Genomic DNA, 23,064 nt, shown 5'->3' with positions numbered 1-23,064 from the left:
TGTGTGTGTTTGTACAACGCTACCTGACTACTGATCAATATACTGCAGTAGAGGGTCTCCCATGAGTGTCCATTCACATGATTCCCTGTTTGAAGCCAGTTAAGAGGAGAGTCCCATCATATCAACCATTCCAATATAGTGTTGTAGTAGTAGCGGTGCAATATGATGATGAAATCCTTTTTAGCCACAATGGAAACCTTTACTAGAAAGGAATACAATTATCCATTTTTAGAGCAAATGTGATGATGTGTCATTATCAGACAATGTTGACTGCAAATTGTATGCACACCACACTGATTAGTGGCCCTTCATATGCAAAATGTATTGGGGGGACAAGCACCACTATGTGGTCTGTATAATATTAGATACAGTGGCTTGCGAAAGTATTCACCCCCTTGGCATTTTTTGGCCTTACAACCTAGAAATAAAATAGATTTTTGGGGGGTTTGTATCATTTGATTTACACAACATGCCTACCACTTTGAAGATGGAAAATATTTTTTATTGTAAAACAAACAAGAAATAAGACAAAAAAACTGAAAACTTGAGCGTGCATAGCTATTCAACACCCCCCCCCCCCAAAGTCAATAGTTTGTAGAGCCACCTTTTGCAGCAATTACAGCTGCAAGTCTCTTGGGGTATGTCTCTATAAGCTTGGCACATCTAGCCACTGGGATTTTTGGCCATTCTTCAAGGCAATACTGCTCCTGCTCCTTCAAGTTGGATGGGTTCCGCTGGTGTACAGCAATCTTTAAGTCATACCACAGATTCTTAATTGGATTGAGGTCTGGGCTTTGACTAGGCCATTCCAAGACATTTAAATGTGTCCCCTTAAACCACTCGAGTGTTGCTTTAGCAGTATGCTTAGTGTCATTGTCCTGCTGGAAGGTGAACCTCTTTCCCAGTCTCAAATCTCTGGAAGACTGAAACAGTTTTCCCTCAAGAATTTCCCTATATTTAGCGCCATCCATCATTCCTTCAATTCTGACCAGTTTCCCAGTCCCTGCCGATGAAAAACATCCCCACAGCATGATGCTGCCACCACCATGTTTCACTGTGAGGATGGAGTTCTCTGGGTGATGAAAGGTGTTGTGTTTGCGCAAGACGTAGCGTTTTCCTTGAAGGCCAAAAAGCACAATTTTAGTCTCATCTGACCAGAGAACCTTCTTCCATATGCTTGGGGAGTCTCCTTTTGGTGAACACCAAACATGTTTGCTTATTTTTTTCTGCCCACTCTTCCGTAAAGCCCAGCTCTGTGGAGTGTATGGCTTAAAGTGGTCCAATGGACAGATACTCCAATCTCCGCTGTGGAGCTTTGCAGCTCCTTCAGGGTTATCTTCGGTCTCTTTGTTGCCTCTCTGATTAATGGCCTCCTTGCCTGGTCTGTGAGTTTTGGTGGGCGGCCCTCTCTTGGCAGGTTTGTTGTGGTGCCATATTCTTTCATTTTTTTATAATGGATTTAATGGTGCTCCGTGGGATGTTCAAAGTTTCGGATATTTTTTTATAACCCAACCTTGATCTGTACTTCTCCACAACTTTGTCCCTGACCTGTTTGGAAAGCTCCTTGTTCTTTATGGTGCCGCTTGCTTGGTGGTGCCCCTTGCTTAGTGGTGTTGCAGACTCTGGGGCCTTTCAGAACAGGTGTATATATACTGAGGTCATGTGACAGATCATGTGACACTTAGATTGCACACAGGTGGACTTTATTTAACTAATTATGTGACTTTTGAAGGTAATTGGTTGCACCAGATCTTATTTAGGGGCTTCATAGCAAAGGGGGTGAATACATATGCACGCACCACTTTTCAATTTTTTATATTTTAGAATTTTTTGATACAAGTTATTTTTTTCATTTCACACTATTTCACACTATTTTGTGCATGTCAATTACATGAAATCCAAATAAAATCAATTTAAATTACCGGTTTTAATGCAACAAAATAGGAAGAACGCCAAAGGGGGTGAATACTTTTGCAAGGCACTGTAAATAGGGGAAATCCATTACGTAAATGGGGCCCCGTGTGAGGAGAATCCCTTAACTGTACTATATCTAGATGCATAATGATGTCCAATATTCAGTTTAACTGTTAGGATACAGACTGGACAGGCACATTTCTAGTGTCCATGGTCACTGCTTGATTAGACGAAACCCTTTGAAACCTCTCTTTTAGCACCCCTGATTTCAGCAACCATTCCTCCCCATACACACAAAGACCTTGTGTAGTTACAGTTAGCACATTGTGCTAACATGCACATTGAAAAATCTCACTTCCCAAATGAGTCTGTAAACAAGATGTGAAGGCGGTGCCGGCAATATCATTTGCAGATATAAGTGTCAGGGTGCAGTTATGGCGTTATTTAGTGCACCATAAAGAGCCAGGCTATTGATTCGAGAGCAGAAGCGACTCCACAGTTATTTCTGTCGTCGTCACTCTCATTAAACTGATGTATAGTGCTCGCTATTCTCCTCTCTGCCCATCTGCCTCTGTATCTCTTTCAGTGCCTATATACTCTATCCTTCTCAATGTTTGTTCATACCTGTCCATATTAGAGGTCGACCAATTATGATCTTTCAACGCCGATACCGATAAATGGGGGACCAAAAAATGCTGATACCGATTAATCGGCCGATTATTTATATATATATATATATATATGTAATGACGACAATTACAACAATACTGAATGAACACTTTTATTTTAATTTAATATAATACAGAAATAAAATCATTTTAGTCTCAAATAAATAATGAAACATGTTCCATTTGGTTTAAATAATGCAAAAACACGGTGTTGGAGAAGAAAGTAAAAGTGCAATATGTGCCATGTAAAAAAGCTCATGTTTAAGTTCCTTGCTCAGAACATTGAAAGCTCAAATCAAATCAAAGTTTATTTGTCACGTGCGCCGAAAACAACAGGTGTAGACCATACAGTGAAATGCTTACTTACAGGCTCTAACCAATCGTGCAAAAAAGGTATTAGGTGAACAATAGGTAAGTAATCAAATAAAACAACAGTAAAAAGACAGGCTATATACATTAGCGAGGCTATAAAAGTAGCGAGGCTACATACAGACACCGGTTAGTCAGGCTGATTGAGGTAGTATGTACATGTAGATATGATTAAAGTTACTATGCATATACGATGAACAGAGAGTAGCAGTAGTGTAAAAGAGGGGTTGGTGGGTGGTGGGTGGTGGGTGGCGGGACACAATGCAGATAGCCCGGTTAGCCAATGTGCAGGAGCACTGGTTGGTCGGCCCAATTGAGGTAGAATGAACATGAATGTATAGTTAAAATGACTATGCATATATGATAAACAGAGAGTTGCAGCAGCATAAAAAGCGGGTTGCGGGGGGGGGGGGGGGGGGGGCACAATGCAAATAGTCTGGGTAGCCATTTGGTTACCTGTTCAGGATCTTATGGCTTGGGTGTAAAAACAGTTGAGAAGCCTTTTTGTCATAGACTTGGCACTCCGGTACCGCTTGCCATGCGGTAGCAGAGAGAACAGCCTATGACTGAAGTGGCTGGGGTCTTTCATAATTTTTAGGACCTTCCTCTGACACCACCTGGTGTAGAGGTCCTGGATGGCAGGCAGCTTAGCCCCAGTGATGTACTGGGCCGTACGCACTACCCTCTGTAGTGCCTTGCGGTCAGAGGCCGAGCAATTGCCGTACCAGGCAGTGATGCAACCAGTCAGGATGCTCTCGATGTTGCAGCTGTAGAACCTTGTGAGGATCTCAGGACCCATGCCAAATCTTTTTAGTTTCCTGAATGAACACTTTTATTTTAATTTAATATAATACAGAAATAAAAGGCTTTGTCGTGCCCTTCATGACTGTCTTGGTGTGTTTGGACCATTCTAGTTTGTTGTTGATGTGGACACCAAGGAACTTGAAGCTCACAACCTGCTCCACTAAAGTCCCGTCGATGAGAATGGGGGCGTGCTCGGTCCTCCTTTTCCCGTAGTCCACAATCATCTCTTTAGTCTTGGTTACGTTGAGGGATAGGTTGTTATTCTGGCACCACCCGGCCAGGTCTCTGACCTCCTCCCTATAGTCTGTCTCTTCGTTGTCTGTGATCAGGCCTACCACTGTTGTGTCGTCTGCAAACTTAATTATGGTGTTGGAGTCGTGCCTGGCCATGCAGTCGTGGGTGAACAGGGAGTACAGGAGGGGACTTAGCACGCACCCTTGGGGAGCTCCAGTGTTGAGGATCAGCATTGCGGATGTGTTGCTACCTATCCTCACCACCTGGGGGCGGCCCGTCAGGAAGTCCAGGATCCAGTTGCAGAGGGAGGTGTTTAGTCCCAGGATCCTTAGCTTAGTGATGTGCTTTGAGGGTACTATGGTGTTGAACACTGAGCTGTAGGCACTTCATGGCTATGGACATGAGTGCTATGGGTCTGTAGTCATTTAGGCAGGTTGCCTTTGTGATCTTGGGCACAGGGACTATGGCGGTCTGCTTGAAACATGTTGGTATTACAGACTCAACCAGGGACATGTTGAAAATGTCAGTGAAGACACCTGCCAGTTGGTCAGCACATGCCCGGAGCACACGTCCTGGTAATCCGTCTGGCCCTGCAGCCTTGTGTATGTAGACCTGTTTAAAGGTCTTACTCACGTCAGCTACGGACAGCGTGATCACACAGTCGTCCGGAACAGCTGATGCTGTCATGCATGTCTCAGTGTTGCTTGCCTCAAAGTGAGCACAGAAGTGATTTAGCTCATCTGGTAGGCTTGTGTCACTGGGCAGCTCGCGGCTGTGCTTCCCTTTGTAGTCTGGTGGTTCCTTTTAACATGAGTCTTCAATATTTCCAGTTAAGAAGTTTTAGGTTGTAGTTATTATAGGAATTATTGGACTATTTCTACTCTATACCATTTGTATTTCATATACATTTGACTATTGGATGTTCTTATAGGCACTATAGTATTGCCAGCCTAATCTCGGGAGTTGATAGGCTTGTAGTCATAAACACCGCAATGCTTGAAAAACAGCGAAGAGCTGCTGGCAAACACAGGAAAGTGCTGTTTGAATGAATGCTTACGAGCCTGCTGCTGCCTACCACCGCTCAGTGAGACTGCTCTATCAAATATCAAATCATAGACTTAATTATAATATAATAAACACACAGAAAAACGAGCCTTAGGTATTAATATGGTCAAATCCGGAAACTATCATTTCGAAAACAAAAGTTTTTTCTTTCAGTGAAATACGGAACCGTTCCGTATTTTATTGAATGGGCAGCAACCCCAAGTCTAAATTTTGCTGTTACATTGCACAACCTTCAATGTTATGTCATAATTATGTAAAATTCTGGCAAATTAATTACGGTCTTTGTTAGGAAAATGGTCTTCACACAGTTCACAACGAGCCAGGCGACCCAAACTGCTGCATATACCCTGACTTTGCTTGCACAGAACGCAGGAGAATTGACACAATTTCACTTGTTAAAAGAAATTAATGTTAGCAGGCAATATTAACTAAATATGCAGATTTAAAAAAAATGTACTTGTGTATTGATTTTAAGAAAGGCATTGACGTTTATGGTTAGGTACACATTGATGCAATGACAGTGCTTTTTTTTCACGAAAGAGCTTGTTAAATCATCACCCGTTTGGCGAAGTAGGCTGTGATTCGATGATAAATTAACAGGCACCGCATTGATTATATGCAACGCAGTACAAGCTAGATAAACTAGTAATATCATTAACCATGTGTAGTTAACTAGTGATTATGTTAAGATTGATTGTTTTTATAAGATAAGTTTAATGCTAGCTAGCAACTTACCTTGGCTCCTTGCTGCACTCGTGTAACAGGTGGTCAGCCAGCCACGCAGTCTCATTGTGGAGTGCAATGTAATTGGCCATAATCGGCTTCCAAAACTTGTTATGAAACTTGAAATCGGCCCTAATTAATCGGCCATGCCGATCGACCTCTAGTCCATATCAGCCTGTCTCTCTCTATAGTGCTCGCTATTCTCCTCTCTGCCCATCTGCCTCTGTATCTCTTTCAGTGTCTATATCCTCTATCCTCCTCAGTGTTTGTTCATACCTGTCCATATCAACTTGTCTCTGTCTATAGTGCTCGCTATTCTTCTCTCTGCCTTTATGCCTCTGTAACTCTCTCAGTGTCTATATCCTCTATACTCCTCAGTGTTTGTTCATACCTGTCCATATCATCCCGTCTCTGCCTATAGTATTCTCATCTCTGGCTCTCTTTCTCTCTGTTTCTAAACTCAGCAAACTTAACATGTGTACATATGTGTATGAACATAAGATTCAACAACTGAGACATAAACTGAACAAGTTCCACAGACATGTGACTAACAGAAATGGAATAATGTGTCCCTGAACAAAGGGGGGGGGTCAAAATCAAAAGTAACGGTCTGTATCTGGTGTGGCCACCAACTGCATTAAGTACTGCAGTGCATATCCTTGCCATAAGATGTTACCCCACTCTTCCACCAAGGCACCTGCAAGTTCTCTGACATTTCTGGGGGAAATGGCCCTAGCCCCCACCCTCCGATCCAACAGGTCCCAGACGTGCTCAATGGGATTGACATCCGGGCTCTTCGCTGGTCATGGCAGAACGCTGACATTCCTGTCTTGCAGGAAATCACGCACAGAACGAGCAGTCTGGCTGTATGGCTGGTGGCATTGTCATGCTGGATGGTCATGTCAGGATGAGCCTGCAGGAAGGGTACCACATGAGGGAGGAGAATGTCTTCCCTGCAATGACAACAAACTCAGTCCGATGATGCTGTGACACACCACCCCAGACCATGATGGACCCTCCACCTCCAAATCAATCCCAAATCAATACAGGCCTCGGTGTAACGCTAATTCCTCTGATGATAAAAGCGAATCCGTGAAGAGCACTTTTTGCCAGTCCTGTCTGGTCCAGCAACGGTGGGTTTGTGCCCATAGGCAACGTTGTTGCTGGTGATGTCTGGTGAGGACCTGCCTTACAACAGGCCTACAAGCCCTCAGTCCAGCCTCTCTCAGCCTATTGCGGAGAGTGTGAGCACTGATGAATGGATTGTGCGTTCCTTGTGTAACTCGGGCAGTTGTTGTTGCCATCCTGTACCTGTCCCGCAGGTGTGATGTTCGCATGTACCAATCCTGTGCAGATGTTGTTACACGTGGTCTGCCACTGCGAGGACGATCGGCTGTCCGTCCTGTCTCCTTGTAGCGCTGTCTTAGGCGTCTCACAGTACGAACATTGAAATGTACTGCCCTGGCCACATCTGCAGTCCTCATGCCTCCTTGCAGCATGCCTAAGGTACGTTCACGCAGATTAGCAGGGACCCTGGGCATCTTTCTTTTGCTGTTTTTCAGAGTCAGTAGAAAGGCCTCTTTAGTGTCCTATGTTTTCATAACTGTGACCTTAATTGCCTACCGTCTGTAAGCTGTTAGTGTCTTAACGACCGTTCTACAGGTGCATGTTCATTCATTGTTTATGGTTCATTGAACAAGCATGGGAAACAGTGTTTAAACCCTTTACAATGAAGACCTGTGAAGTTATTTGGATTTTACGAATTATCTTTGAAAGACAGGGTCCTGAAAAGGGACGTTTCTTTTTTTGCTCAGTTTATATCCTCTCTAACCCTCAGTGTGTTCATAGTTCGTACCTGTCAATGTTTTCCCTCTCTATGACTGTGTAATACTGTGCCCTTCTGTCTGTCTCTCTCTGTCTTTGTATCTCTGTCTTTCATTATGTTTCTGTATAACATACTATAGTCTACTCCAGCTAGAGTATGTGGGAGTACTGAAAAGAGCTATACAAATAAAGTTATCATTATTAGGGATTATTATTATTATTATGTGAGAGTACTGTATTGTAGTACCGGTACCTTCTTCAAAATCATTCAACAGCATCAAGGAGAATGGGAGAAGGCCCAACAACCAACAACAATGGCAGCCAAACTGAATTTGTTGTTGGTACATACTCAGAACGCTTAATTCTGTTTAAACTCTGTTTGTTTATTTGGATCCTGTTTCTGGTACAAGAACTGGCAGACTATACCAGGCTTATGGCTGCGTCTGCTTTGGCAAAAACCCAGGCGGTTCTGCTAACCCTGTTCTTTCCTCTTCTATAGGGCTCAGTATACACACACACACACACACACACACACACACACACACACGCACACGCACACGCACACGCACACGCGCACGCACACGCGCACACGCACACGCACACACACACACACACACACACACACACACACACACACACACACACACACACACACACACACACACACACACACACACACACACACACCAACTTGAGAAATTCCATCTCATCTGCTCCAAATGATTTGGTACAAGTTGCTCCATAAACCTGCAGACTCACTAATCTGTGACCTGAGAGAATCAATGTGGGGAAGATAACTAGAGAACGCCTCCCAACAGGGCCTCAACCTCCAATTCAAGATGAACCAATTGGCTGTACAATACAGTGACTATGATTGTGTTTGCGTGTGGGTTCAGGTGTATTTGTGTATGTCAGACAAGAGGCCTGAATGTAATTCCACCAGTGGTAGATAAAGACGCCAGACTGTGGGTTCATTTAGATTGTTTATGTTATCATTTAAGGAAAGTTGTGGTTTTCCATCAACATCCAATGACATTTATTCATTTATCTGTTAATTAGTGAATAGTGGCAAAAGTCTTCTACACTGATTCTATCCTCTGCTGAGCTGACAGTGAGGGTCTTTCTGTCACAAAACACAAAGGTTGGAAGAAATCTGTATATTTCCTGGAAAGGCAGAGAAACATTCTTCAACCTTTTACCCTAGCTACACAATGAGCTAACCGACCACATGAAACATTCCAGCTGCTAGATGCCAGTCTAATCACTTGAAGGACTGATTATGTGAAGCTACAAGTGAACAATAATCATTACATATGGTTGGAATTCCATTTCCATTTTATTGTCCAAACTGAAAGAAAAAAAACGTCTGTAAAAGAACACCTGCTCTTTCCATGACAGACTGACCAGGTGAATCCAGGTGAACGCTATGATCCCTTATTCATTTCACTTGTTAAATCCACTTCAATCAGTGTAGATGAAGGAGAGGAGACAGGTTAAAGATGGATTTTCAAGCCTTGAGACAATTGATACATGGATTGTGTATGTGTGCCATTCAGAGGGTGAATGGGCAAGACAAAAAATGTAAGTGCCTTTGAACAGGGTATGGTAATAGGTGTGAAGCGCACCGGTTTGTGTCAAGAACTGCTGGGTTTTTCATGCTTAACAGTTTCCCCTGTTTATCAAGAATGGTCCACCACCCGAAGGACATCCAGCCAACTTGACACAACTGTGGGAAACATTGGAGTCAACATGGGTCAGCATCACTGTGGAACGCTTTTCGGCACCATGGCCCGAACGAATTGAGACTGTTCGTAGGGAAAAAGGGGGGTCCAACTCAATATTAGGAAGATGTTCCTAATGTTTTCTATACACAATGGCTTGCTCTGTGATAAACACACATTGAGAAAGAAATAGTCAAGTAGTGGTTGCCTAACCAGCATACCACATACAGGGAAACTGAAGTGGTTAAAAGCCTTTTCAGATCATACCAACAGAAGTAATCGGAAATTAGGATCATTAAGAGAACATTGACTTACCCATCTACAGTATTTCAGCCACAGTTATATATGAAGATACATCCTTTCCCACCACATTTCCTCTTGACAGAAAATACTTAAATATCGATTTGCTATAAAAGCAAATACGTCAAGCTGCGAAAAAAAAGTTGACTTTGCTGTCTTGTTGCTATGAACGTTGCTAGTCAATGTCAGTCACTTTCATAGTGTGTCCTCTGACTATGATTCCAATTATTGATCCAATTCAAGAAAGAAGCCTTCCTGCACATTACTGACACTCCAATTAAAAAGCTGTGTTTTCGTAGAATTGACTCCAAATTCTTATCACAAAATAAAACTATTGAACGCATCCACTGAACGCATCCTTAAAGGACAAGTTAGCCCTTTACAACCAAATCTCTTTTTATATAAATGGCATGCGGTCCAGACACTATTTCTTAGCGATTTCACTTGTTTTTGATAAAGTTACCCCAACCAGCGATTCAGTTCCTCATCCTGGTTTGCAGATATCAAATGTTAATATTATTAGTCACAGGTGTTTCACCCTACAGTGAAATGCTTACTTACAAGCCCCTAACCAACAATGCAGTATAAAAAATATGAATAAGAATAAGAAATAAAAGTAACAATGTTCATACTGACACAATTTCATGTGTACAACATCTAAAGACTTGCATCAATATACTGAGAACTTTCCCGATTCTAAAAGGAATAATTTGGGTGTTTTTGTAGCATTTGTTGATGTTTTTCAGAGCCCAATACTGCACAATGAGGATGAGGAAGTGAATCGCTGGTTAGGGTAAGTTTCTCAAAAACAAGTGAAATATGTAAAAAAGTATCTGGACCCTTCTATAACATTCCATTTACATTTGGTTTAAAAAAAGCTAAATTCTCTTTTAACGTGTTGTGCCATATTCTCAGGGTCTGCTCTGCGTCTCAGGCCTCTATGCAGATTACAATCAGAATAGAATGTCACTATTGCAATCAATACTCCAATATAGTACCTGAATAACAATATCAATACTAAGTAAAGCTCTGTTTCTTGGGCTGCTGCTGGTTTATAAACACCAGTAGGGTTGGATGGTTTAGGAGGCTTACCTCTGGGGTTGGTTTCATTTTCTTGCTGACACAGCAATGATGATGATGAGGAGCATGAGGATGAAGCCTCCCGCCACCAGCATGTAACACTTCCTCTTCCTAATCTCCCTCTGTGGGTCAGATCAGATTAGATTCAATTAGAAAACGATGTAATCTGCAACATATTCAATACATACAAAAACACAAACATTTAATCTCCTCCCTGGAGTTACACACCAAATACTTTCCCAACATTCCCTACTAAATAGACACCATGCAGGCACCCATCATAATACCAGGTGAAATGGCTGAAACACAATTGTGGGTTATTGGGTTACATTAGGTTTGTACATCAGAATGTGTTTTCAGAAATAACTTGTCATGAAGACTTGATTTGAGTTTGGTCAAGTGCTTGGTGGTTAATGATGAGAGAAACCATTAAGAGCCAGTAGTGTCAGATCACAGAACACAGAAACAACACCATTTTCCTTCACATGATCTCTATCCTCTTTTTCATTAGAAGGGGTTATATCTATGGACTGGGAATTGTTTCAACATCATTTATCAACTTTTCTTTCTATTATCGCCTGTGGTGTAACTTAAAACTTGAAATGCTTCAAACAACTTCCCCACATAGAACACAAGCTGTGTTATCCTCCCATGTTCATAACTCTCAATGTGTAGTAAAAAAATATATTAAAACATTTATGAAAAATAACCTCAACTAGAAATGAAAATAACTAGAATGGAGAACACGGGTTAGAGATATTTATATATTTCCCTGGCTCCTAGCCTCCTCAGGCGATGGGTGATGTGTCAGAGCAGGGAGGTGAGACCAGAATGTTGTTTTCAAATGCTTTTCCTTTCTCTTTTTTCCTCCCTGTTTTCCGCTACAAAGGCAGTGAGAGCGGCTGCGTTAGACCAGAGCTGGGTCTGGAGTCTTTAAATCCTGACTCGCTTCAAAGTAATTCATCTTCTGAGACTCGAAACAGGCTTTCTATGTGGAGAGAGAGAGAGAGAGAGAGAGAGAGAGAGAGAGAGAGAGAGAGAGAGAGAGAGAGAGAGAGAGAGAGAAAGAGAGAATCAAAATAACAGAGAGAGAGAGGAAGGAAAAAAACTGCTGTCGAGTAATTTTCAGTTTAAACGTTCCACTCCACAACAATTTGCATAAGCAGCCCTGCGTCTGTGATAAGAAGATTGGTAATTTTCAAAGGCTCTGTGGGGATTGAGAATTAAAAGCCTTTCTCCGCTATCTCCTCTCTTGCAGCTGGCCACCACAGATTCCCCGGCTTCTCTCTCAAATTTCCTTATAAACTGTGCCTTATAAACTTTCTCTCCCATCCTCTCTCCTTCTCCCTGCTTGCACACAGCAGTCACACGGTGCAGTCTCCCTCTCTCTCTCCCTCCCTCTCTCTTTCTCATCCCTATTCCACTGTTATTTATGGAGAACAGAAAAATAAATAAGGTAGAGAGGGGGAAGGAAATGGGTTACTATAACAAAGGAACTGTTGCAGTATTTTTAAACTGGAATTTTCCAGCCACAGGGCTGTGAGAGAGGGATGGGAGAGGGAGGCACACAGAGAGCAGAGGGGGGGGGGGGGACTGAGACAGAACTGAGACAAGGAGGAAATGCTCTTATCACTCATTTCCTAATCCCCAGGAGAGTGTGTCCTGTAGGCCTGTGGTTGATGACCATGTACACTTCATTCCCCTGGAAGGAAGAGAGGGGAGGAGAGGAGTAGAGAGGATCTCCCCGGTTCTATTCCGCTCAGTCTGAATGACCAAGAACAGCACAAACCTTAACCTCAAGCATTTGGTCAAATGACTCTTCATAGTCTCATGTGTCTATTCTTGCATTGCTCCATATGTCCCCATCTCCCTATCTCTCCCTCTCCCCCTCTCTTTCTCTCTCTCTCTGCTGCTTGCCCACCCGTGCCCGTTCCCGCTGGCTCTCATCCCTGATCCTTTCAGTCTCAGTGTTGTCATTGTCATGGCGAGGTTCTAAGAAATCCCCTTTGTCAGCATAAAGGTCTGGTCAAGGACAAGCAGCAGCCGGGTTAGAATGAGCTAGAGAGGGGCAGAAAGAGAAATGATCTTTATACAATATGTGGCACGTTGAATCCACTCAGTTTATCTCAGAGCCAAAGTCAGAGGAGCGGAGTAAGAGCTCTGCTGAAGAAAGCTTGATCTCTTGGTGAAGATGCATTTGGAAACGGTCACAAACGCCAAAATGTTAACATATTTTTCTGGCTATACCGTAACACTGTTTCATGTCTCCAAACATGACAATGTGGCACCAGTTATGTGTACATTTCCCAAGCATATTGCCATCTAAAGGTGTTGATGCATTTCACAACCATGCCAGGGACAGTGTGTACTGCCTCAGGGTATGGGAAGCATGAGGCTGCTACGCTGCATCCTCACAGTCCAAGATGATCCTCACCGCGGTTATTAGCAGCTGCGAGTCACGTCAGACCGCGTGCCAACACGCTCCAAACTCATCACCATTTCTCTCATACAGATAGACAATCTCACATTGAGTTTCCGGGAAGGGAAAGCTATTTACCTTATGTGTGAGAGGAGAAATGTCTTAATAATACAATAATAATGGCATGCAATGATTACTGTCATCATATTATTCCTCCTTTATCGTATCTGGTAGAGTAAAACTAGCTGCCTCATTTGTAATGGGATTATGTGAAATGTACATCAAATTCCCAGTCAACCCTGATAATGATATATAAAAGGAGCAGCAAACAAACACTCACGGCCAGTCCTGGGACCCTCAGTGGACCTGCTACTGTGACAGCCTCCCTGTCACTTGTCACTGTCTCTGCTGCATCGCCTCAGACTGCACCACAAACCCCTGCCTGTCCCCGTACCCATCCCTGTTCCTGCTCACCTCAGACTGCACCACAAACCCCTGCCTGTCCCCGTACCATCCCTGTTCCTGCATCACCTCAGACTGCACCACAAACCCCTGCCTGTCCCCGTACCCATCCCTGTTCCTGCTCACCTCAGACTGCACCACAAACCCCTGCCTGTCCCCGTACCCATCCCTGTTCCTGCTCACCTCAGACTGCACCACAAACCCCTGCCTGTCCCCGTACCATCCCTGTTCCTGCTCACCTCAGACTGCACCACAAACCCCTGCCTGTCCCCGTACACATCCCTGTTCCTGCATCACCTCAGACTGCACCACAAACCCCTGCCTGTCCCCGTACCCATCCCTGTTCCTGCATCACCTCAGACTGCACCACAAACCCCTGCCTGTCCCCGTACCCATCCCTGTTCCTGCATCACCTCAGACTGCACCACAAACCCCTGCCTGTCCCCGTACCATCCCTGTTCCTGCACCACCTCAGACTGCACCACAAACCCCTGCTTGGCCCCGTCCCCATCCCTGACCCTGCATCGCATCAGATAGCACCACAAACCCCTGCCTGTCCCTGTCCCAGTCCCTGCATCGCCTCAGACAGCACCACAAACATCTTCCTGTCCCAGTCCCCGTCCCTGTCCCTGTCCCTGCATCGCCTCAGACAGCACCACAAACCTCTTCCTGTCCCTGTCCCCATCCCCGTCCCTGTCCCTGCATCGCCTCAGACAGCAGCACTAACCTCTCCCTGTCCCTGTATCGCCTCAGACAGCACCACAAACCTCTCCCTGTCCCTGTCCTCATCCCTGTCCCGGTCCCTGCATTGCCTCAGACAGCACCACAAACCTCTCCCTGTCCCTGTCCCCGTCCCTGCATTGCCATCAGACAGCACCACAAACCTCTCCCTGTTCCTGTCCTCATCCCTGTCCCTGTATCGCCTCAGACAGCAGCACAAACCTCTCCCTGTCCCTACATCGCCTCAGACAGCACCACAAACCTCTCCCTGTCCCTGTCCTCATCCCTGTCCCTGTATCGCCTCAGACAGCAGCACAAACCTGTCCCTGTCCCTGCATCGTCTCAGACAGCACCACAATCCTCTCCCTCTCCCTGTCCCTGCATTGCCTCTGACAGCACCACAATCCTCTCCCTGTCCCTGTCCCTGCATCGCCTCAGACAGCACCACAATCCTCTCCCTCTCCCTGTCCCGGCATCGCCTCAGACAGCACCACAAACCTCTCCCTGTCCCTGCATCGCCTCAGACAGCACCACAATCCTCTCCCTGTCCCTGTCTCGGCCCCTGCATCGTCTCAGACAGCACCACAATCCTCTCCCTCTCCCTCTCACTGTCCCTGCATCGTCTCAGACAGCACCACAATCCTCTCCCTTTCCCTGTCCCTGCATCGCCTCAGACAGCACCACAATCCTCTCCCTCTCCCTGTCCCGCCTAAGACAGCACCACAATCCTCTCCCTCTCCCTGTCCCTGTCTCGGTCCCTGCATCATCTCAGAAAGCACCACATTCCTCTCCCTCTCCCTGTCCCTGTCCCTGCATTGCCTCAGACAGCACCACAATCCTCTCCCTCTCCCTGTCCCTGCATCGCCTCAGACAGCACCACAATCCTCTCCCTCTCCCTCTCACTGTCCCTGCATCGTCTCAGACAGCACCACAATCCTCTCCCTCTCCCTGTCCCTCCATCGCCTCAGACAGCACCACAATCCTCTCCCTCTCCCTGTCCCGCCTCAGACAGCACCACAATCCTCTCCCTGTCCCTGTCTCGGCCCCTGCATCGTCTCAGACAGCACCACAATCCTCTCCCTCTCACTGTCCCTGCATTGCCTCAGACAGCACCACAATCCTCTCCCTCTCCCTGTCCCTGTCTCGGTCCCTGCATCATCTCAGAAAGCACCACAATCCTCTCCCTCTCCCTGCCCCTGTCTCGGTCCCTGTCCCTGTCCCTGCATCGTCTCAGACAGCACCACAATCCTCTCCCTCTCCCTGTCCCTGTCTCCGTCCCTGTCCCTGTCTCGGTCCCTGTCCCTGTCCCAGTCCCTGCATCGCCTCAGACAGCACCACAAACATCTTCCTGTCCCAGTCCCCGTCCCTGTCCCTGCATCGCCTCAGACAGCACCACAAACCTCTTCCTGTCCCTGTCCCCATCCCCGTCCCTGCATCGCCTCAGACAGCAGCACTAACCTCTCCCTGTCCCTGTCCTCATCCCTGTCCCGGTCCCTGCATTGCCTCAGACAGCACCACAAACCTCTCCCTGTCCCTGTCCCCGTCCATGCATTGCCATCAGACAGCACCACAAACCTCTCCCTGTTCCTGTCCTCATCCCTGTCCCTGTATCGCCTCAGACAGCAGCACAAACCTGTCCCTGTCCCTACATCGCCTCAGACAGCACCACAAACCTCTCCCTGTTCCTGTCCTCTCCCTGTCCCTGTCCCTGTCTCGGCCCCTGCATCGTCTCAGACAGCACCACAATCCTCTCCCTCTCACTGTCCCTGCATCGTCTCAGACAGCACCACAATCCTCTCCCTCTCCCTGTCCCTGCATCGCCTCAGACAGCACCACAATCCTCTCCCTCTCCCTCTCCCTGTCCCGCCTCAGACAGCACCACAATCCTCTCCCTGTCCCTGTCTCGGCCCCTGCATCGTCTCAGACAGCACCACAATCCTCTCCCTCTCACTGTCCCTGCATTGCCTCAGACAGCACCACAATCCTCTCCCTCTCCCTGTCTCGGTCCCTGCATCATCTCAGAAAGCACCACATTCCCTCTCCCTCTCCCTGTCCCTGTCCCTGCATTGCCTCCGACAGCACCACAAACCTCTCCCTCTCCCTGTCCCTGTCTCTGTCCCTGCATCGTCTCAGAAAGCACCACAATCCTCTCCCTCTCCCTGCCCCTGTCTCGGTCCCTGTCCCTGTCCCTGCATCGTCTCAGACAGCACCACAATCCTCTCCCTGTCCCTGTCTTGGTCCCTGTCCCTGTCTCGGTCCCTGTCCCTGTCTCTGTCCCTGCATCGTCTCAGACAGCACCACAATCCTGTCCCTCTCCCTGTCTCGGTCCCTGTCTCTGTCTCGGTCCCTGCATCGTCTCAGACAGCACCACAATCCTCTCCCTGTCCCTGTCTCGGTCCCTGTCCCTGTCTTGGTCCCTGCATCGTCTCATGCAGCACCACAATCCTCTCCATCTCCCTCTCCCTCTCCCTGTCTCTGTCTCGGTCTCTGTCCCTGTCTCGGTCCCTGCATCATCTCAGACAGCACCACAATCCTCTCCCTGTCCCTGTCTCGGTCCCTGTCCCAGTCCCTGTCTCGGTCCCTGTCTCGTCCCTGTTCCTGTCTCGGTCCCTCCATCATCTCAGACAGCACCACAATCCTGTCCCTCTCCCTGTCCCTGTCTCGGTCCCTGTCCCTGTCTCGGTCCCTGTCCCTGTCTCGGTCCCTGCATTGTCTCAGACAGCACCACAGTCCTCTCCCTCTCCCTCTCCCTATCCCTGTCTCGGGCCCTGTCCCTGTCTTGGTCCCTGTCCCTGTCTCGTTCCCTGTCCCTGTCTCGGTCCCTGTCCCTGTCCCTGCATCGTCTCAGACAGCACCACAATCCTCTCCCTCTCCCTGTCCCTGTCTCGGTCCCTGTCCCTGTCTCGGTCCCTGTCCCTGTCTCTGTCCCTGCATCGTCTCAGACAGCACCACAATCCTCTCCCTGTCCCTGTCTCGGTCCCTGTCCCTGTCTCTGTCCCTGCATCATCTCAGACAGCACCACAATCCTCTCCCTCTCCCTGTCTCGGTCCCTGTCTCTGTCTCGGTCCCTGCATCGTCTCAGACAGCACCACAATCCTCTCCCTGTCCCTGTCTCGGTCCCTGTCCCTGTCTTGGTCCCTGCATCGTCTCATGCAGCACCACAATCCTCTCCATCTCCCTCTCCCTGTCTCTGTCTCGGTCTCTGTCCCTGTCTCGGTCCCTGCATCATCTCAGACAGCACCACAATCCTCTCCCTGTCCCTGTCTCGGTCCCTGTCCCTGTCTCTGTCCCAGTCCCTGTCTCGGTCCCTGTCTCGGTCCCTGTTCCTGTCTCGGTCCCTCCATCATCTCAGACAGCACCACAATCCTGTCCCTCTCCCTGTCCCTGTCTCGGTCCCTGTCCCTGTCTCGGTCCCTGTCCCTGTCTCGGTCCCTGCATTGTCTCAGACAGCACCACAGTCCTCTCCCTCTCCCTCTCCCTATCCCTGTCTCGGGCCCTGTCCCTGTCTTGGTCCCTGTCCCTGTCTCGTTCCCTGTCCCTGTCTCGGTCCCTGTCCCTGTCCCTGCATCGTCTCAGACAGCACCACAATCCTCTCCCTCTCCCTGTCCCTGTCTCGGTCCCTGTCCCTGTCCCTGTCTCTGTCCCTGCATCGTCTCAGACAGCACCACAATCCTCTCCCTGTCCCTGTCTCGGTCCCTGTCCCTGTCTTGGTCCCTGCATCGTCTCATGCAGCACCACAATCCTCTCCATCTCCCTCTCCCTCTCCCTGTCTCTGTCTCGGTCTCTGTCCCTGTCCCTGTCTCGGTCCCTGCATCGTCTCAGACAGCACCACAATCCTCTCCCTGTCCCTGTCTCGGTCCCTGTCCCTGTCTCTGTCCCAGTCCCTGTCTCGGTCCCTGTCTCGGTCCCTGTTCCTGTCTCGGTCCCTGCATCATCTCAGACAGCACCACAATCCTGTCCCTCTCCCTGTCCCTGTCTCGGTCCCTGTCCCTGTCTCGGTCCCTGTCCCTGTCTCGGTCCCTGCATTGTCTCAGACAGCACCACAGTCCTCTCCCTATCCCTGTCTCGGGCCCTGTCCCTGTCTTGGTCCCTGTCCCTGTCTCGGTCCCTGTCCCTGTCTCGGTCCCTGCATTGTCTCAGACAGCACCACTAACTTTAGCCCAGCTGCACTCTGGTATTCTGGCTGTATTTCTCATATATCTGTGTCTATGTTTCTCATGTATCTGTGTCTATGAAATGGGCTTATTTTGTAAGACAAACACATCGGATATACGTTACATGAATATGTATAGAGCATGGTTTCTCTAGTGAGAATCATATAATGGAAATAATGTAACGTTTTAAAGCACCAAGTTGAATTTTGCTTTCAACTCTAATTCTGAAGTTTTCACGGATGGATAGAGATGGGGAGGATGTTGAATTGTTGTTCAAGTAGAGAACTGACCTTCTGGGGAAATTATTATTGTCAAAGAACTATATTAAGGACAGACTTGCTGCACCTTCTTTCCTGCTCCAAGACTAAAAGCATCAACAGATAAGTATGTTGACTGTCTGTCTGCCCAGAGATATTTCATCTGTGGATGTTTTAGTGTGTATTGACCTTGTAATCAAATCAAATTGTATTGGTCGCGTACACATATTATGTTATTGCGGGTGTAGCTAAATGCTTATGTTCCTATCTCCAAAAGTGCAGTAATATGTAATAATGATACACGCAAATCCCCCAAATGAAAATGTATTAATAAATAAATATAGAAATATTCGAACAAGCAGTGTCAAAGTGTGGAATATAAACATACACTGAGTGTACAAAACATTAGGAACACCTTCCTAATATTGAGTTGCACGCCCTTTTGCCCTCAAAACAGTCTCAATTAGTCAGGGCATGGACACTACAAGGTGTTCGAAAGCATTCCACAGGGATGTTGACTCCAATGCTTCCCATAGTTGTGTCAAGTTGGCTGGATGTCCTTTGGGTGGTGGACCATTCTTGATGCACACGGAAACTATTGAGCGTGAAAAACCCAGCAGCGTTGCAGTTCTTGACACAGTCAAACCAGTGTGCCTGGCACCTACTACCATACTCCGTTCAAAGGCACTTAAATTCCCCCTCTGAATGGCACACATACACAATCCATGTCCCAATTGTCTCAAGGCTTCTTTAACCTGTCTCCTCCCCTTCATCTAAACTGATTTAACAAGTGACATCAATAAGGGATCATAGTCACCTGGATTCACCCGGTCAGTCTATGTTAATGTTTTGTACACTCAGTGTATGTGTCCTGTATATCATGGTGTGTATAGACATGATGGACAGTATATGAATAGAAAAGGTGTGTACAGCAGTAGTTATATAGGATGAGCCTTGACTAGAATGCAGTATACATATGAAGTGGGTAAAACACTATGTAAATATTATTAAAGTGACCAGTGTTCAATGACTATGTACGTAGGGCAGCAGTCTCGAAGGTGCAGGGTAGAGTACCGAGTGGTAGTGACAGTGACTAATGTTCAGGGCAGAGTACTGGTTGGAGGCCGGCTAGAAGCGGTTTTTCAATCTCTTGGTCCCAGCTTTGATAAACTTGTGCTGTCTCCGCCTTCTAGATGGTAGTGGGATGAACAAGCCGTTGCTTCGGTGGCTGAGTTCCTTGATGATCTTCTTGGCCTTCCTGTGACACAGTGTGCTGTAGATGTCCTTGAGGGCAGGCAGTGTGCCCCTGGGGATGCGTTGGGCTGACCGCACCACCCTCTGGAGAGCCCTGCTGTTGCGGACAGTGCACTTGCTATACCAGGCGGTGATACAACCCGACAGGATGCTCATAATGGTGCATCTGTAGAAGTTTGTGAGGGTCTTAGCAGCCAAGCCAAATTTCTTCAGCCTCCTGTTTATTCTGTATACCGGGGTATTTAGAAATAGCCACTGGATGGTCTTTGAATACTTTTTATTTTATTTATTTCACCTTTATTTAACCAGGTAGGCAAGTTGAGAACAAGTTCTCATTTACAATTGAGACCTGGCCAAGATAAAGCAAAGCAGTTCGACAACATACAAAAACACAGAGTTACACATGGAGTAAAACAACATACAATCAATGATGCAGTAGAAAAAAATAAGACTATATACAATGTGAGCAAATGATGTGAGATAATGGAGGTAAAGGCAAAAAAATGCCATGGTGGCAAAGTAAATAAAGTATGGCAAGAAAAACACTGGAATGGTAGATTTGTAGTTTGAAGAAAGTTAAAAGTTAAAATATAAATAATATGGTGCAAAGGAGCAAAATAAATAAAATAAATAAATACAGTAGGGGAAGAGGTAGTAGTTTGGGCTAAATTAAAGATGGGCTATGTACAGGTGCAGAGATCTGTGAGCTGCTCTGACAGCTGGTGCTTAAAGCTAGTGAGGGAGATAAGTGTTTCCAGTTTTAGAGATTTTTGTAGTTCGTTCCAGTCATTGGCAGCTGAGAACTGGAAGGAGAGACGACCAAAGGAGGAGTTGGCTTTAGGGGTGACCAGAGAGGGGTGACCTGCTGGAGCGCGTGCTACAGGTGGGTGCTGCTATGGTGACCAGTGAGCGGAGATAAGGGGGGACTTTATACCACCTAAACTGCTGAAACTATTTATTTGAAGTTTCTCAATACATTTTAATATTTGTAGTTATTTTTTAAGTAAATACCTGCAGTCACCTTGTGCAATGCTTTAGGAGATAAAGCACATCGCGTTCTTATTTCACCTGTCACATTATTTGACATTATGAAGCTTACTTAGTTCTCCAGCACAGTTGAGCCAGTCACGTGTTTGTTTGTAAATAGCACAACGGGAGAAAGCGGTAGCAGGTGAGTCCAGCTGTGTATTGACAGGGGTCACATTTTATATTGAAAGTCAACAGTGTTTTTTTTCTTCAATAGAGTGATCAAGGATGTGCAACTATAGTTTTCCTTCACAGAAAATACATTAGTGCAACACATTCGGCATAAAATAGCTTCATTTTCATCAGATGACTACAGAAGTACAACGCTATTTGGATGGCAGCCACACAACTAAATTAACTTACAATGAAAAAGCAAAACAATGCATGGCCATCATATTTCTAATGTTTAGGCCTATCCAAGCACACTATGACAGTCGTGAAGCGGGAGACTGAAAATATTTGGCATGGGTCCTCAGATCCTCAAAAGGTTCTACAGATGCACCATCAAGAGCATCCTGGCTGGTTGCATCACTGCCTACAGAGGGTAGTGCGTACAGCCCAGTACATCACTGGGGCCAAGCTTCCTGCCATCCAGGACCTCTATACCACGTGGTGTCAGAAGAAGGCCCTAAAAATTGTCAAAGACTCCAGCCACCCTAGTCATAGACTAGACTGTTCTTTCTGCTACCACATGGCAAGCAGTACCGGAGCACCAAGAGGCTTCTAAACAGCTTATACCCTCAAGCCATAACTCCTGAACATCTCGTCAAACGGCTACCCAGACTATTCGCATTGCCCCCCCTCCCCTCCCCTCTCCACACCACTGCCACTCTCTGTTGTCATCTATGCATAGTCACTTTTATTAACTCTACCCACATGTACATACTACCTCAACTAACCGGTGCCCCCGCACATTGACTCTGTACCGGCACCCCCCTGTATATATTTTTTTACTGCTGCTCTTTAATTTCTTGTTACTTTTATCTCTTATTCTTATCCATATTTTTGAAACTGCACTGTCGGTTAGGGGCTCGTAAGTAAGCATTTCAATGTAAGGTCTACACCTGTTGTATTCGGGGCATGTGACTAATACCATTTGATTTGATTTGATCATAGAAAGAATGTAGCCAGCTACATTTTCTAATGTTTTTCTTCAAGTTAATTTAGCATTTTACTGGAAAACATAGGCTGGCTACATTGAGAAAAGTACCAGAGAAAAGTAGCTACACATCATTCAGAGCGCTGTCTGCTGATAGAATGCCCGTTCGTGAATTCTCATCGGAGTTTAGAAGTGCAACTGAAGCACAAAATTAGTCTGATGCCGAGCAGAAATTACAATAAAAAGCATTTTAGATCTGTGTATAAAAAACAAAGCAAGATATTTCTTACATGTTTAAATTTTTTTCCTGCGTGAATATGCGTTAACACAACCCCTAGTTTAACTTGCTAAGTAAGTGGCTGAATTCATAAGTTGATGGGGCATCACATAATGTTAGCTTTCTGCCATGTTTGAGAAGTCAAAGCCCTTTGGATTAGTTATTTGTACAGCTGCCACTTCTATCTTGATTTCCTTGTGTTTTTTCTACTCTCTGTTCTTGGCCCATCAGTCTGCTCCTACCCCCTCTTCTCCAAGCAGACCAGGCAGGCCCATTGGCCTAGCCACTTCAGACTCCACACTGGAGAGCCAGTACTGCATGCATCAAATCTTTGTTCATCTGCACAATGTCTCTCGTTCACATTCGCTTGTAAATGTCCAAACTCCACAAACATGACATTCAGTAGCTCCTACCTATATATGTATAACTTTATGATCTGGATTGCCTGTCGTTGCAATTCGTATATTATCGTTTGCACTACTTAGCATATTTAGCTAGCAGCTTCCATGAAAATTCAGTATTACTGATGCTAATTTTGTTAGCATTCTGGTGACACCCAATGGGCTTTTGGTGCCCCCTTGTGTACTAAACTGGTAATGCCGTAAATCCCGGGGTGAGAGAATGATGGTGTGACGATATGAACATCTGGATACCGCTCAACCCTACTGTGCCCCTGCCTGTTTTCTGTGTTTCT

At 46.3% G+C, this 23,064-nt stretch overlaps 1 protein-coding gene across 2 annotated transcripts in view; it reads right to left on the bottom strand.

Annotated features, from left to right (window-relative positions):
- Nucleotides 1-23,064, bottom strand: part of LOC115176842 (t-SNARE domain-containing protein 1-like) — a 150,652-nt gene that overhangs the window by 51,218 nt on the left and 76,370 nt on the right. For both annotated transcript variants that reach the window (XM_029737176.1, XM_029737175.1), the window contains exon 11: nt 10,715-10,824. In XM_029737176.1, coding sequence (XP_029593036.1) covers nt 10,729-10,824 — 96 coding nt within the window. In that variant the 3' untranslated portion in view covers nt 10,715-10,728. The remainder of the gene's footprint in view (nt 1-10,714; nt 10,825-23,064) is intronic.

This window comes from Salmo trutta, chromosome 37 (assembly GCF_901001165.1).
Source record: "Salmo trutta chromosome 37, fSalTru1.1, whole genome shotgun sequence".
Lineage (NCBI taxonomy): Eukaryota > Metazoa > Chordata > Actinopteri > Salmoniformes > Salmonidae > Salmo > Salmo trutta.
This window is presented reverse-complemented; position numbering and strand designations above follow the sequence as displayed.